The 17,182-nt window shown below is 39.7% G+C and overlaps 1 protein-coding gene across 1 annotated transcript in view; it reads left to right on the top strand.

Moving 5' to 3' along the window:
• The window catches only part of LOC122796951 (DNA repair-scaffolding protein-like), a 1,499,749-nt gene that overhangs the window by 1,001,088 nt on the left and 481,479 nt on the right, over nucleotides 1-17,182 (top strand). The window contains exon 6 of the mRNA XM_044065726.1: nucleotides 1,150-1,394. Coding sequence (XP_043921661.1) covers nucleotides 1,150-1,394 — 245 coding nt within the window. The remainder of the gene's footprint in view (nucleotides 1-1,149; nucleotides 1,395-17,182) is intronic.

Here is a 17,182-nt window from a genome sequence, read left to right as displayed (position 1 = left end):
GTCTGCAATATCACATGCATACCAATGTCTTGGTTGTCCAGTGTGTTTATTTATTTTAATCTATTTTATATTTGCATAATAAATAAATAAAAAGCTAACTTTGTAAAGTACTTACATGTCAATTGAAACAGAAATTTGTATCGCCAACTAAAACTGAAATACACTTGAGTTTTTACAGGGAAAAGACAAGTTGTTCTGTTAGTTTTTTAGGCAGTGCTACTTTGATGTCTTCACTGAATGCAAAAATGCTTCATTGTATTGCAGTAGCTTTCAAGTCTCGATACACATCTTGCAGTTTTGTGTTTTCCATCCCATAAAAAAATTTTAAGTTACTTAATTTTCCTTTTTCCCCCCATGATGAAGATGATATTTTTTGTTCATTACAATGCTGTAATCCTGACTGTTCAGGACATCAAGTCATGTAAAGTTTTAGTTATAATTTAGCACTTTTGCTTGTCTTGTATCTTTGTACTGAAACATGTATTGTTACTCTGATGCATTAAGCAGTGGCAAATTGTGGGAAACTTAGAAGAGATTCTTGTTCTCGGGGACAGCAGAATATAGTTGAAACATTTACTGTAATATATCTGCAACATGTAATAACAAAACATTGAATCTTTAGTGCATTATGCAAGCTGGTTTATAACATTGCAGTGAAGAATGGCAATTTATCGTATTATTGCTAGTATTATGCTTTGTCCCTTCTTAGGAATTTACAGTGTAGTAAACAAAATCATTATTCATGTGTCTACATTTAATAGATTGTTCTAGTATGAGGTTAATGCTTGATGAATTAAGACAGTTGTATCAAAAATGTGTTTTGCAGGTTATTTTCTTAGTCTGTAAAGGTACCACCTATTAGCTAGTATTACTGTAGCTTGCAGAGCACTATTCACTGCATGTGGCAGTGGCAACAGCATTATTGGCAGTGTTTAATAAGTCAGTGGCATGTGCACATTATTTTATATTGTACACATGGAGATTTAACTCTTAATTTGGAAACTGTATACAGCAAAAAACAACTTGTCATTTTTGCAGGCTAAAGAGTGTCCTTTTGAGTGTATATTTTATTTGGGGATGGAGGTGGAAGTGACTTTTTGTTAGCCATTTCCAAGGCAAACTGCTAAACTGTCTTACTTTTTTCTTTAGAATGTGGATGATATTTTGGAATATTCTTCTGACACAGAAACTTCACAAAGAAAAGAGAGCTGTGCAAAGTTTAATGAAGCAAGTTCTGCTGCTCATCATGAAACAGAGCTTAGACAAAGCATTGAAAGGCCTGCAAGTGAGTGGCTCAAATCAGCCCAAGAACTACTTCGGACACCTGAAAAGCGAACTGCTAAGCAATTTAAGACACCAGAAGATTCAGCAAAGAAAAGGAAAAAATTTCTGAGGTTGGTCTTTAACTGGCATTTGAGACTCACTTTTTCACAGTAGCAGTGTTGGCTGTTTCCTACGTGGAGAGGTGCAAGAGTGGTTAGTACACATTCACACAAGAGGCCTTCTGATCAGTAGTCTCCTTTCTCATCCTGTCTGGCGTTCTGCACAGGTGTTCTGCACAAATTATAAATTGCTTGTTGGATAACGTTACTTGAGCGTAGGTGCTACAGATATCGTTATTGTTTGTCTTGTTTTTGTAAGGGAACTGCTGCTGTTTGTAATTTTTCTATATAGGGCAGCCGCAAAACAGGAAGTGAAGCATCAGAACTTCATGATACATTCGGAAAAACAAGGAAAGGTGGTACTGAAATGAAATAAGTGTAAATAACCCAGATGCAAAATGTGCTGATGTTTGTCAGAAAATAATTAGAGATAACATCTATGCCTTAGATCACTTTGTGTAACGGATCGTGTAGGCTTACAAACTATGACATGCCTCCGGAAGTAGTGGTAGGTAGGCTTTGAAATAATGGGACTGTTGATACTTCAGAAACCTTGTGTGACCTAGCAAATAACCTTATCTCACGTACTTCTTTTGCATCTTAAGTTGAACCAACAATGTCTGACACAAATCATTTGTATGTAGCGGTTTCTTTTGTTCCATTGTAAACTCTTTTTACCCTCTTTGTTTGATTTTTTTTTCTTTTTTTTTGTTAGTTACAGTACCATCTATAGTTTCCACTTCATTCCATTATAGTTTGCACTAATGCACGTGCATGCATCTTTTACACTGAATTTATAGTGCACAGTGGAGAACTTACAGTGACATTCTAAAGTTTATTTTCCTCTTTAGTTCTATGCAGACTTTTTTATTTTCAACCATTCTTTGCTGTTACCCATAACACCAGATATTTCGCAACTACTAACCCTGAAAGGTGTTTCATACACTTTAAAATTTGTCTGTCATTTTAGTACATAGCTAAATGTATGTTGCACTTTTTCCACATTTCACTTTCCTTACCTTTATTTCTGTAACCCTGAAGCTGACTTCTAGCTAGAACCAAAGATTCATTTAGTATAAAAATATTGCAGTGTACTAGTGCTCATCAGGTTACTGAAACAGTTTGGCAGGACCTGTTAATACCAGTTTCTTTTGGCATTATTTTTATTTTCTAAGATAGAGAAGAATCCATATCTTTTGCAAGAAGGCCTTTGGTTCATGCTGTTGATTTTGTCCGGCAGTATTATGTGTTCACTTGTGTGTGGCATTGCTCCTCATGGCATATATCCCCACCAACAGGACAATCCCATTGTATAACTGTTTCTTGAAAATAAGTTTTGCAGTTTGTGATTAAAAAGTGTCATTCAGAATTTATGAATTATTCAGAGTGTAATAGTACCTTGGAATTGTTTAGCCTTGGTAAGGGTTTTATAGTTTATTAAAAACAAAAATTATCAATAAATAACGATCTTCTTGCCTTCCTACTCTGTTTCTGTTTCTCTATTCATGAAGTACAGTGTAATCGTTTGTTAGGCACCACTGCTTCTTTCTACCTCCCAGGAGCAATGCCTTGTATCCATTCCAAGAACTTGGGTTCCTTTCTGTTGTTTCTGCCCTGCAACACTCTCATCATGTTTTTTTACATGTGCACTACCTTAATTTTATTTTATTTAAAAATTCTGACCGAGACAGAGCACTGATACAAAAGGACATATTTCAGGCACATCCTGAGTGTAAAAGTACAGAGCAGGGTAGACAAATATACTCCATTTATAAACATAGAAGTATTAAATGCAAACATTCCACACAGAAAAAAATCCCCATACTGTAACAGATAAAGAATAATGAGTACTCATGATATGCCTATGAAGCAGAGCACCCCAAGTAACAGGACCTAATTTGCAGTTTTTATTCCAGGGTACATATGTATATCCACTGAAGGCAGAACTGAGGGTCTACCATGAAGGATGAGGATTTAAGTATGAAAGGAGGAGGGATGAGTGGTAGAGAGGCATGATGTGTGGTATGGTCATATTTTTAGTGTTTCACTAAGATTACGTTTTTAGTTAATGTTGGTGTTCTGTGGGGGAGCTCTTAAATTATTTCAGTGCAGTTAAAACAGTGACATTCTGTTTGTTTTACTAGGTGATGGTTAAAACTGTTTCTGAATCTTTGGGAAGCTAGGTGAATCCCTTAGGAATGGGAGTATGGCCTCCCAGAGAAAGCGTTTTGATTTAATAGCTTGAAAAGGAGGAAGCATAAAGGAGGATAAACTCTTTGTTGGACTGGTAGCCATTTGGTCTTTTTGAGAAGTGAACAGTAATGTTCATTTCAGGGGCCAAAAAAATCAGCATATTTTGGGAGGTTATTTGTAGGAAGGTAAGGTTCTTTTTTTAAGGCCGAGGCTGTAATAAGATGAGACTATAGTTGGGATATGAAGATTCCTTTTCTTATAAGTTTCCCTGTCTATTCTGGATAAAAAAAGTATGACATTTGTCATGCCTAGAAAATAATTTGTTGCGTCTGTATGCACTTTGTAGAAATGTGTAGTTTAAAGTTTAGGTTTTTGCATAACCAGTGTCCTGCATAGTTCAAGGAAATTGTGGTTTCTGATGGGTTTTGGTGGTGGTCAAGAATGAGCGTATCAGATAGTACAGACCATCATTTGTGGTGAGTACTGAAAAACACAACTTTAGGTTAAGCTGGGTTCCTAACTAGTTTTCTAGAACATAGCCATTTGGCAAGGTTAAGTATACCTTGTAGCTGAAGTTTAATGTTACAGTATAAGGAATCTGACTTATGGTTGACCATGTCACCTGAATAAGAGTGATAGGGACTAGGAACTTGTTGGATGGGTGTTTGTTTATATAGAAGGAGAAAAAGAATTATGAAAGAACTGAGCCTGGGGGGGTCTTCACTTTGTGTGTTTGTCGGGGGGTGGCCATGGGAGCTGAAATAGCCAGTTTGTACACTGCAGGCAATTTCAAAGAAAGTTGTTGAACCATTGGCAGACATTGTTGCTAATTCCATGGGGTAGCCGGCCTGCTTGGAGAAGTTGTTGGTGAACCATATCAAAAGCTTTTGTGAGATCTACAAGTACTGATATTGCTAGTTGACCTTTGTATGTTGCATTTCTGACATTATTTGTTGAAGTCCAGACATCTGTCATTCTGCTGAGGATAGCAAAGAAATCTGGTTGTTTTCTGGATAGCAGAGCTTGGGCAGAAGTGTAATCATTTGGATATATGGTAGTTTTTTATTTAATTTTACGTGTACTGGGAGTATCAGTATGGACTTGAAGTATGAGCAGGGATTTCTCTTTTTCCTCCCTTTTTTCTTTTTTTTTTGTTAGGAATATTTTAAGAAAGGTATTATGGCAGAAGCACAAGCTATAGCTGCGTTGAAGTAAATAGATGCATGTTCAGAGCAGAGCTTGACAAATCAGGGGTATAAGCTGTCTGTGCCTGGAGGGCTGTCATCCAGTATTTCATTAAGTATTACAGTATGACTTGGAGTTATATTTTTTAGATGTTTTTCTTGTGCAACTATACTTCATGTTGCTTCTTGTTGATTCTATGAATGCAGTTTTTTGACTGCTGGTAATTCAGAGTAGTTACCTTGGATATCATTTTCAGCAAACTGGGCGTTAAGTGTTTTTGCAGGAGGCAAGCTCTCTCTACAACCCTCTCCATGTTGGGGAGATCCCCTTCACTTCTTAACTTATATATACTATCAGGTGGTTGCATATCCGAGAACAAAAGGCAAATTCACAGTTCTCTGAAAGTGGTTGCAAGCATAACCATTTTGCACTAACGGCACTCAAATAAATTCCATTCAGAGATTTGTCACGTTTCTGTGGGAGGTGGTCAGACTTGCTGCAGTGCAGAAACCAATGTAAGCGGAAGGATGTCTTGCATGCAGCAGTAGTCTGGATGCTTGCTTGGTCCCTGCCAAGCTGTGTACATGGTATCCTATGTACAGCATGTGAGGAGTGCGTACACCCTCAGGGAAAGGCATTGCCTTTGCTTATTCTTGCATCAGCAAGCATGTATATAGGTAACAAGGGAAGGGATGAGGGTCATATATACTAAAAACTCTGGCTGCCTGGATGATACCCTACCACAGCTGATTATCATATTTCCATCATCAGATGTGTCTGGTTAATTGTGGTAGGGCTGCTGATTGCTAGGTGCTGAAAGAAAAAGATAAATACATAAAAAAGAGAGAAAAATGACACCATTTCAGCCTGCTGAAGACCTCGCAAATAAAACCCCACAGTTTGTCTTTGAAGAACACAACTTGAAAACAGTTGAAATTTCTCTGCATCCATAGTCATCTCCCTTATAAACAGTGATATTCAGCATTGTGTTAGTGCTTCTTTTTAATAGTTATTTTTTGTGTTTGTGCACTCCAACCACTCACCAAACTGCAATATACATTTAGTACCTCATCTCTGCCTTTCTTTGGGAAGGTGAAACCTGGTGATTTACTGACATCATATAAAGATACTGCAGAAGGCACAGTTGCCGATGTCTCTTTAGTGGTTTTCTCACTTAATGTGAAGTTTTCTTAATGTAAGATTTTTTGCTGGTTTCATTGTGTTAGTGACATTGAGAAGAAGATCCTCAAATTTCAGTCAGTCAGGACTGGACACCAAACATCTGAGACTCAACTTCCAAAATAGGGTCTGTACTCCAGTTTAGTCATGTGGTAGTCAGAGAAACTGCTGCAAAGACACTAAAGACACTTAGGATACGTTCACTTAAAACTCCTCCTTTTCTATTGAATTATATTTATTCAAGCTTTAGAAATCGAACAGGCAGCAGATTAACACTATAACTTATCCAGAGTTTTTTAACTTCATAGATCGTTATATTAGCTAGGGAAGTGCAGGAGGCACAATTCCTTAAATTTGACAATATATGTTTATGGGGCAGGGACTTTACCATTTATGTGGGAAAAAAAGTGTCTCTCAGTTAATAGTTTGTTACGATGTTGTCTTTTCTGTCTGCCCCCGCTAATGGGTATATGAGATCAGACACTGGCAACTTTTAAACTCTCTGATCTAGGACTCAAGGTCCTCCTCTCTGCCCATAATTCTTTTCTGTATAGTACCTTAGATCTTTTTGCCACTTGTTAGACTTGGATGAGATTTCTGGGCTCAGAGATTTTGTTGAATAGTTTCAAGATAAGTTATTTTCTGTCCTTTTTTGGAGATTTTAGTAACTTTAATACTGTTTATTCTTGATTAGTATTTCTTGTTAGTCAAGTCAGTTAAGCCTGATGTTTTCCTGTCAGTTGTGGGTGTTTTTATTTCCCAACTTTCCTTCCCTCTATCTTTAAAAAAAAAATACATACATAATGTACTAAGTACATTCCTCTTCCACTCTGAGCCTTCACTGGAGACCCCACCAAGGGAGGAGCATAGGAAGCCGACTTGTAAAAATAGACTTCTGGACTCCCCTCACTCCCAAAGTTCCCTCACTGAAGAAAATGACTTTGAGGAATGGAAGTGTTTGCCAGGATCCCCCTTGGAAGACATCCTCTTTGTGGACATGCTAGAATTAATGAGACAACGAGGGGTTGGTCCACTGATGTGCCCTCCCAGGAGGAGTGAGTATTAGTCTATGCTTTTGGGGCTGGCCCACCTACTTCCTGGGTGGTTTCTCCCACTGATTAGTTTATTGATTTGGTCTCAGCAGGCATGGAAGGAACTGTATATGGTGGAGCCAGTACCAACTAACAAATTAACCAGTTAGTCATATTTAAAGCAATACTTGAAAATAACTTGCGTATAAAAATAATAACTGTAATAAGACAAAATGTTCATACTCTGTTGCTAAAAATGCTAAACTAGTACTTTCATAATATCAAACATATACTAGTCAAAAACTGTTAAAATCCATATATTACAACTTGGCAGATCCACATTTTAAAATAATATTGATTTAAATCTGTTCATTTAGCCCAGGCTTAGATGTGGTATTTAAACGAAGCTGCCACACCCAATACTCTATTTCAAAAGGGTTTCCCAACTTTCCGCACTATGTAAATTTTCTACTTTATTAATGACTCCAAATCTAGATTCGATGTCAGTATTATGAGAACAGTCTATTAAATGTTTAAAAAGAGCATTATTATTGTTGTTCTTGTGTATTTCATAATATGTGTTCATATATTCGCTTTTTAAATTGACGTTTAGTCTTCCCTCTATAAAAATTGTTAAAGTCCCGTCAGATAGCAATATAAACAACCCCCTTAGTAGAACAATTTTCTCGAATATGTGATGTTATATTGCCTATCTTGCCTTCATTCTTGCTGGTTGGGTTCGGAACCGAGCATCGGTTCCAACTCGGCTGCATACTAAAGCTCGAGATCTCTCACTGGCTCGAGGCTACACTATATCCCATGATGTCTAGCAGCTGTTCCCCAGATCTCATTTGCCACTTGCAACTTCGGGATTGCTGTTCTCTGGCTCAGGCTAAGTGACTTTATTTTTTGGTATTTCATTGTGGTTAGTAGTAATTTTTCTATCTGCTTATTCCCCTTACACGACGTAATTACCCTTTTTTCAGCAAGTCTTTCTATCCCTGTTTATTGACTTAACTTGAACTCCTTTTTTTTCTTAAGGCCTACTTGGCGCTGCCCAGAGGAATCCATTGTAGTTAGAGGATTTCCTCTCCACTTTTTCCTCTTCCAGTTTTGCCGTTTAAGTTAGAGGTGTCTCCTCAGTTAGGGGAGTGCATCGTTTAAGTTAGAGACCCTCCTCTAACTTTTTTTTCTAACCCTTTTCTAACTTCCCTACACCTGTCTTTCTTAAAAAAAACTATATCTGTATCATTTATATATAGAGGCTTTTACTATCCTTGCTTATTGTGAAGTGGTGTGTTTGTTACCAAGATAGTTATTTTTTTTTCTTGACTTTAGTACCTTTTGTTAGTCAGGATGTCTAAAGAAGTTAAACAGTCAGGATTTAAAAAGTGTTACTCGTGCACACAGAAAATGTCTCTTATTGATGGTCACACCAGCTGTGTGTACTGTCTTGGCGCCATCCACCTGCAGGATTCCTGTTCGATCTGTCATGGGTTCAGTTCCAGGGTCCTGCAGGAAAGGAAAAATAAACTTATTATCAGGTATTTATTGAAGGGGACCCATTGATACAGTTGAAGGCAGTCAGGCTTCAAAAACCTTAGACAAAACTCCAAAAACTTCTTCAGCTCTGGGCTCAGAGTCGTCGAAGAGACATGACCAACCTATTTCTTCGGAATCGATACCTAGCGGTTCTGACAGATAAAAATATACTTCGGCTCCACCTGTGTCTTCGGAGCTGTCAAGTATTAAAAAAAGGAGCACAGTCACCATCATTGGAATTAATTAGGTCGGTGCCGCAGTCTCCCTTGCTTCAATCTGTGGCTGGTAGCCATAAGTCTTCCCGTTCCTCTCGGAGCCTTTTGGATGATGATGTGGACCGAGTGGTGAGAAAGTTGCTTCGTACACCGGCCTTGGCAAAAATTCTTTCCAGCCCAGTCCAGCCCTGGCAAAAATTCTTTCCAGCCCAGCCCAACCCAGAAGGTTGTGGAGCCAACTCCAATAGTGTCTTTACCCTCGGTTCCTCCTCTGATTCAGTTGAATTCGGAGCCAGAGTGCCTAGAAGTCCTTGTGGTGGAACCTTCGGTTCCGAAGCCCGCTCTGGAAGTTTCAGTGCCGATGTCAGCTGAGACCACTTTGATACCCTCTTCTGTTGAAGGGTCTGGGGGCCGAAACTCCCTTGTCGGCTCCGGGGGGATGAGTAGGACCAGACCCTTGTCGGATTTCACTGTTCCCCTCGGAGCTTCGGCGCAGGTCAGTTCAGCCCCCACCTCTGCCTTGGAGCCCTCGTCCTTGGTTCGGGGGAGATCTCCTGGCTCCTCAGACTAGGAGTCTCTCTTGGCTCCGAATCTGGGTGCCTTCGAGTTGATGATGAGTGTGCTTTCCTCTGAGACTGCTCCACCCTTGGCTACAGCTACTCTTCCCCCGAAGGGCCTGGTGTCAACCTCTACATTACTTCTCCAACCCCTGCGTAGAGAACCAATGCCCCAGGATATCCCAGTGGATGAAGCCCTCTCTTCCAAAACCTCTCCAGAACATCCCCCCGAAGAGGTCCCTGGGAAGAGAAGGTGTAAGAGGAAACACATGGACTCCCCCGAGTCTGTCACGTCTAATACAGACCTAGAGGAATCGGAAGGGTCCCCACGGTCACCCTCTGAGGATGTCTAATTTTCAGACATCTTAGAGATCCTGAAACAGAGAGGTGGCTGGAAAGCCCTTTCCCCTTCTGAGGATGGGTTGGTATACCTGGAGGCATTTGGTTCTCAACTTCCACCTCTTGGGTGTCTCCTCCTTTTGGCCAGCTGCTGGGTGTGGTCAGTCAGAAGGTGTGGGGCTCTTCGGAGTCTGTGGAGCAAGTTCCCAGGAGGCCAAACAAATTTATCACAGCCCCGGAGCACAAACAGTTTTTAACAAAAGGAGTAACGGCTACTAAGAAGGAACTTGTGAAAACTTCTGCATCTGTCCACCCGCCAAATAAGGAATTTTGTGGACAGAAATGGGAAGCTTATGTTTTCTTCAGCAGCCTTTACCCGTAGGACGCTGAACTACCTATCCCATTTTACTCGCTTGCAGAGGGATCTCCTTGAGGAGTTGGGAGATACCCTACAAGGTGCAACAACTCAGGGTTTGTATGACAAAATTAACTCTCAGCTTGCGACTTTAACCTCTATTACTAACTCGTCCATGCGCCTCATTTCCTATGCAGCTGATGGAGCGAGTAGGGCAGCAGGTACAAGAATAGCTCTGAGGCGACATTCTTGGATGCGTCTTTCTGATTTTGTCGAACCCTTCAAATCTTCCTTTATTGACACCTCGTCCCTGTTCGGGACAAAAGTAAAAGAGACCCTAACCAGGAGTGAGCAGGATGCCAAGATTCTTTCTGATGTGGGAGTATGTTTTTCTGCCTCCAACGAGGCCCTATCCCAAGGGCCAGAAGAGCAGAAAGATGTGGTTCCAAAAATCCAAAGGAGCCTTGCCAGACATTCATGTTGATTTTTTCCCCTAGGGGCAGAGGGGGAAATAACGGAAGACACCGCCCATGTGGCAGAGGGGGTCTGCAGAACCAGGGTGGCAGAGATATGTTTTTAGGTCGACCCTTCCAGCGCTCCTGAAAAGAGGACCACCTGTCCACCTCTGGAGGCAGTTGGGGGGGAGATTATCACTGTACCCGATAGCCTGGCTAGATTTAACTCAAGACAAATGGGTACAGTCCATCATATCCAAAGGATACAAAATTCCTTTCTCCCATTCACCACTCCCATCAAAGTTCATCCCAAACATTCCACTCAGTCAAAGGGATCACGCAACCCTAGAGATCCAAAGGTTGCTAGAAAAAAGAGCCATCCAAGAAGTCCCCACAGACCAAGTCGGATCCGGAATTTACTCAAAGTTCTTTTTAGTTCTGAAAAAGATAGGGGACTGGAGACCAATTCTAGATCTTAGCAGACTAACCAAGTCGGTCAAAAAGACAAACATCCGGATGGTAACGCTGCAGTCTATACTCCCTTTTTTGCGACAAGACAATTGGATGTGCTCGATAGATCTTCAGGAAACCTACTACCATATAAAGATGGACAGGCAATCCAGAAGGTATCTGCCATTCTGGTTGGCAGCCAGTAATTACCCATTGGTCTCACTACAGCCCCCAGAGTGTTTACCAAGTGCATGGCAGTAGTTACGGCTTACCTGAGGCATCAAGGATTCCGGATGTTTCCATACTTAGACAACTGGCTCCTGGCCGCCAACCGAGCATCTACTAACCAGAACAAAAGACTCCACCATTCATCTCTGCTCTCAGTTGGGAATTACAGTAAATTTAGAAAAATCTGCCTTGTTGCCATCTCAGCATATTACCTTTATAGGGGCAGACTTAGACACAAGAAATATGGTGGCAAAACTGCCTTACAAAAGAGTACAGATGCTATGCCACCAAGTCTCCATACTAATCAAGAAGAAAAAAGTACAAGCCAAATTTGCCTTCAAAGTCCTAGGTTCAATGGCAGTGACAATCATATTAGTTCCATTGGCACGTCTGCACATGAGAATATTACAGTGGCTTCTTTTTGCCCAGTGGTCCACGCAAGAGGTGCCTATGTCTCACAAAATTCTCATCACGAACACCTGCAGGAAGGACCTACAATGGTGGCTTCACTCCAACCAGGTAACTATAGGCAGACCATTTGTCCTTCCCCAACCCATAGCTACAGTGACCACAGACACTTCCCAGATAGGGTGGGGGGCATTATCTGGGACAGACGGTCCAAGGGACTTGGCAGGAACACGAGTACCACTTCCACATAAATGTCCTAGAGTTGAGGGCGGTGCTTGTTGCTTTGCAAGCATTCCACAGCTCTCTACCGACAGGTGCTATTGCAATTCAAACAGACAATATATCAGTGGTATGGTACATAACAAGCAAGGTGGAACCAGATCCTACACCCTATGTCAGGAGGCTCAAAGAGTACGGCAATGGGCAATTTCTTCTCGTTTTCTGACTGCAACGCATATCCCAGGGAAATCCAACGTAATAGCAGACAGGTTGAGCAGAGCGATCCTTATGCCGCACGAGTTGTCTCTGAATCAATAGATTGCGACCAGAATGGTTCACATGCGGGGCTAGCCTTGCTGTGATCTATTTGCCACATGCATCAACACCAAATGCAGCAGCTACTTTGCCCTAGTCCCCCTTTCGGGGGAGTCATCCAGGGATGCACTTGTGCACGATTGGCCCTCGGGACTTCTATATGCCTTTCCTCTGTTTCCGTTAATACCCAAGGTAGTCCAGAAGGCCAAGTCATTGAGTCGCAAGCTAATTCTCATTGCCCCCGACAAATTTGGTTTCCCTTCCTATGGCCCCATCTTCTGGAGGAGCCATGGATTCTGGACCCGATGCCGGACCTCCTGACTCATCAGTCAGGAACGCTCCACCCCTCCCTTCAAAATCTTAAGCTGACAGCTTGGTTACTCCACTTACAGTCGTATCCAGGCTTCCAGACTTATCCCCGGCAGTAAAGCACATTCTGGTTTCATCACACAAGAATACAACTAGGAAACTTTATGTGAATAAATGGAAGAGGTTCTCTTATTGGGCAGACTGAAACAACATAGATCACCTTTACAGCTCCTGTATCTGCGATTCTTGAATTCTTAACAGAAAGTTTTGATCAAGGTGCAGCAGCAGCCATGGTAAGAGTGCAACGAGCTGCTATTTCAAATTACCATGTCGGAGACATGGGGTCAAACATCATGTCTCATAGATTATGCAAAGCCTTTCTCAGGGATACTTTTCTTCTAAGGCTTCCCTTAAGAGAACCTCCTCCTCCGTGGGACCTCAGTTTGGTATTATTGTCTTTGACCTCACCCCCCCTTTGAACCAGCCTCCTCGTGTTCACTAAAGTTCTTATCTTGGAAGACAATCTTTTTAACAGCAATTACCTCCGCTAGAAGAGTATCAGAATTGCAAGCTCTGTCCATTTGTCCTCCCTAGTTAATCTTTCATAAAGACAGAGTGTCCCTCAGAACGAATCCTTCCTTTCTACCAAAAGCTTGTTCTGAGGCCAATTTGAACCAGTCTATTGAGTTACCTGTATTTTTCCCTAATTATGACAAGGCAGAATACAAGCTTTGTAAGTTGGATGTGCATAGACAACTACGTTTTTACATGCATAGGACCAAAGAATTTCGAAAATCCGACCAACTATTTGTGTCTTTTTCAGGCAACAGGAAAGATGTTGCAGTTTCAAAGGTCACTGATACCATCACTTATGTCTATAACCTGCATAACAAACAACTGCCAGGCAAAATTACAGGGCATTCAACTAGAGCCATGGCTACTTCTACTGCCTTCCAAGCTAAACGTCCTTTGGACTCAATTTGTGCAGCTGCCACATGGGTCAACCCTCATACCTTTTTTACTCATTACAAAGTAGATGTGGTCTCCCGGAACAGGGCTTCCTTTGAATCCACAGTTCTGAAGAGTTTATTCCCTTGAGCCACCCAAGATGAAGGTGCTGGGGACGCTGTCTCAGACAGCAAGAATGAAGGCAAGATGGGACAACATAACATAAAGAAGTTATGTGCTCACCATAACATTCCATGTTTGTTGTCCATGATCTCGCCTTCATTCTTGCAACCCACCCTCCTTCCCCCTTCTGAGAGGATTGAGAGGAACTATAAATTGACTGTAGGTGCCTGACTCTCTTCACACCTGTTTCAGAGTAGGGGCAGCGCATCTATTCCATTTTTGTTTTTATGGAATTAGTTGGTATAGTTCAGTGTTAGTTCTCAAACAAGCTCTGGAAACAGCCGCTAGCATCATGGGATATAGGTTAGTCTCGAGCTTTAGTATGCAGCCGAGTTGGAACCGATGCTCTGTTCCTAACCCAACTAGCAAGAATGAAGGCGAGGTCATAGACAACAAACATGGAACATTATGGTGAGTACATAACTTCTTTTTTTTAACTGTTTACCATTGTAAGTGATTGGAAAGGTTTCACCTTATATGGCACATGACACATTTCCAAGTGCCCACTTACCTAGCAACTTCACATTTTTCACTTTGACCATGTTGAGAAATATTCTTGAAATTATAGCCTCTCTTGTATACAAAGGTGAATGAAGTACCAAAATAATTACTCAAAACTGGGTCCAACTTAAAGATATTTCAGTTATTTATAATGTCTTTTATTCCCCAAGAGCTAGAGTTGTAACTAAGTACCATCGCCCTGGTGTAATGCTTATTCATCGCACTAGTTCCAGAAGGCTCAACTTCAGGAGAATTGATTTCATGAGTCTCCAAAATAAGACTGACATTACCTTTTCTATCTGCCGTGACCTCAAATCTAATCTTATTAACTAAATTAGCGGAGTAGCCCCAGTTGATAAACATATTACACAATTTATCAACTTCTTGTTCATATGTACCATCATCAGATATCGTTCTAGAAAGTCTAATTATTTGTCCTTTGACAAAATTATTTTTCTGACTACATGGATGACATCTAAAATATAAATAAGAATTGGAAAATGTATATTTTTTTAAATATTTAATTCAAAACCATTTATTTTGTAAATAATTGCATACAAATAATTCATCTCTTCTCCTGTAAAATTGTGTGTAAATTTAAGAAAATTGGTAGTTTTGTTAATATATTTAAAAACTGGTCAAATTAGTCTACTACCTGCCCAAAAATACAAATGTCATGCAGAAAATGAAAATATATAATCCAATAATAATTTGCAAAGGGTCAATTCAGTATTTGAGGAGTCTCCCATCTCCTCGTCAATGTGTTGTCAAAAATGGGGCCACATGCTGCTGCCATGGCTTACCCCTTCCAATTGTCTAAAATATTCACCATCAACATATAAAAAAATTGTTTGTCTAAACTATTTCTATCAAAATAAAAGGTTAATTCTAATTGCATCAAAAATATCAAAAGTAGAGTGTATTTCTCTATACCAAATAAGTCTATCAGATCAGTGGTGACAAGACTAAGGTCTTTGTGCCACAAATTTGGAGTAATGTTCCTTAAAGAATTCCATGAATCTTCAAGAATATGAGGACACTGACTTATAAATGATTTTAGATGTATGTCTAAAAAGATTACAGCAATTAAGATGGAGAGGATAAATGGTTCACCTAGAATAATAGCAAGAATCGACAACTATATATTGAGTGAACCAAAACAGCATAGAGGTCCAGAAAAACATCCAAACTTTAACAGAACAGTAGTGCTTTCACAGTTATTAAACACACTGCTTCTTCAGGCATTATCACAGTTAAAACTCTCATTATATAAAAGTAACTAAAATATCCTAACCAGTCAAAAAAGTTAATTACATCAGTATCATAGCAACAGTGTTAAACTATAAAAATTGTTCATGCTTGGGTTCTGTGTAAAATGATTGCTATAGGGTATATTTTAGAACCCTGCACTGACACTATAGGTCTCAATGGCGGATCATAGACATCTTTATGGATCTTCAGAATTCCAAAAAGAGATGGACTCCTTGTTAAGCAAACAATTATATACACCATAGATTATGGTACCCTGCATTAAGGCATCATGTAAAAAAAAAATAATTTTTTTTCTGTATGCTTTGTGGATGTCATTGAGAGATGCCACAAAGTACTTATTTGCGGTATATAGTAAGTTTAACATTTTCCTAGGATATGCGGTGTTATCCATAAGTACAATACTCCACACTTGTCTGATTTTATAATTCTTAGAGGTCTGTTACAAGAAAGCTCTTTAAATAACTGAAATTCTACTTGATTCAAATTATATCTTTTGAGATTTGTCTTAAAATATTTGTATAAATCATTTTAACACTTTATTAAAGACATTAATAATTGGATGTAAAGGGGGTTGTATAAACTGTGGGTCCTAAAGATATAAGCATAACTGCCATCGGGAGTGCCACAAAATAAATAAGCTAAGTTTAAGTTTCTAATAAATAGCTTAAATTCTACCAAAATATCTACAGTATCTTCCTTATGGTGTGGGACAAAGGTAAACCCCTCCTGAAGTAAATTTAAACGGTTCTTATCAATGGTGAGACTACTGTATTTAAAAATGTTTTAATCACTGTAAAATAGTTTAATACCTCCAAAGGTACCAATAATCTCAGAGTCTAAGGTCTCCTCTGACCTCTGTTCCTCCTCTGACCCATTCTTGTTCTCAAATTGCCTTGTTTCTGCCCCTGTTGATAATGTTTTCCCATTCCCTGACATGAGTGTTGGAATAACTGTTGTGTCAGACTAGTCTTTCCAACCTCCTTAGTGTGGAAAATTGATCTATGGATAAAAAAATCCCCTTGATCAAATTCCCTCAGGGACCGTTGCTCAAAATTATTAATGCCAAAACCATGACCATTAGTACCTGCTTCCACATGCTCCTCTAAATGGATAGGTACATATGAGCGAAGTTTACTAAAAGAAAGTGGATATGCTTTTCTGTGTTATTTTTTTTTAATTTTCTAGCCACAACTTTTTCAACCTAGTTGTCAACTTTTTTTTTTTTACAAATACCGTAACAGTCAACCTTGAAATCAAACAATAAGTCCTTTGTATTATTTTCATTAAGACCCTTAAATTCACTCAAAATACTTTCTAGTTTAACTTCATTATCAGCTGTTAAAAGTCTCAGAACCTCCAATTCACATTGGTAGAAAGCGTCAGTCAATTTAGTGTACAAGTTAGAGTTAAAATCTAGTCCATTAGGAATTTCCGTGCTCTCAAATCTTTAGACAGCCACCTTTTCCTAAAATATTCATAAAAATAAATGTCCAGCTGTAACCCATGTAACGAGTGTAATTCCTTTTCAAAAATCACCAGTTGCTCATTTAAAGTTAAGTCTGTGGTCTTTTAATCAGTGGGTACTTCTAGTCATAGTGGTTTGGTAGACCATCGTTCAATTGAAATTCCAGCTTCAAGAGGATGTGCCCATAATGTAGATGCTGGTTGCCATTGTGGAAATTATCCTGTCTTGGAAAAGGGATGGTTTAAAGGTTCCTGTCATTGCTGGTTGGGTGATCCTTCTAGAGGAATAGAAGAATTAAAGGCACCGTGACTTACAGATGTGGAAAACGGACCATGAACTTTATGGTTATCTGCAGATGTCAATGAAACAGTCAAATTCGGCAGTTTTAGCAAAAGCAAAAAAATAAATAAATAAAAAAAAGTTCATTAGGTTGCAAGAACAACTGCAACGA

The sequence above is a fragment of the Protopterus annectens genome, chromosome 3.part0 (assembly GCF_019279795.1).
Source record: "Protopterus annectens isolate FY-2018-M chromosome 3.part0, PAN1.0, whole genome shotgun sequence".
Taxonomy (NCBI): Eukaryota; Metazoa; Chordata; order Ceratodontiformes; family Protopteridae; genus Protopterus; species Protopterus annectens.
The sequence above is the reverse complement of the archived record's forward strand: the minus strand, read 5'-3'. Positions and strand labels throughout refer to the sequence as shown.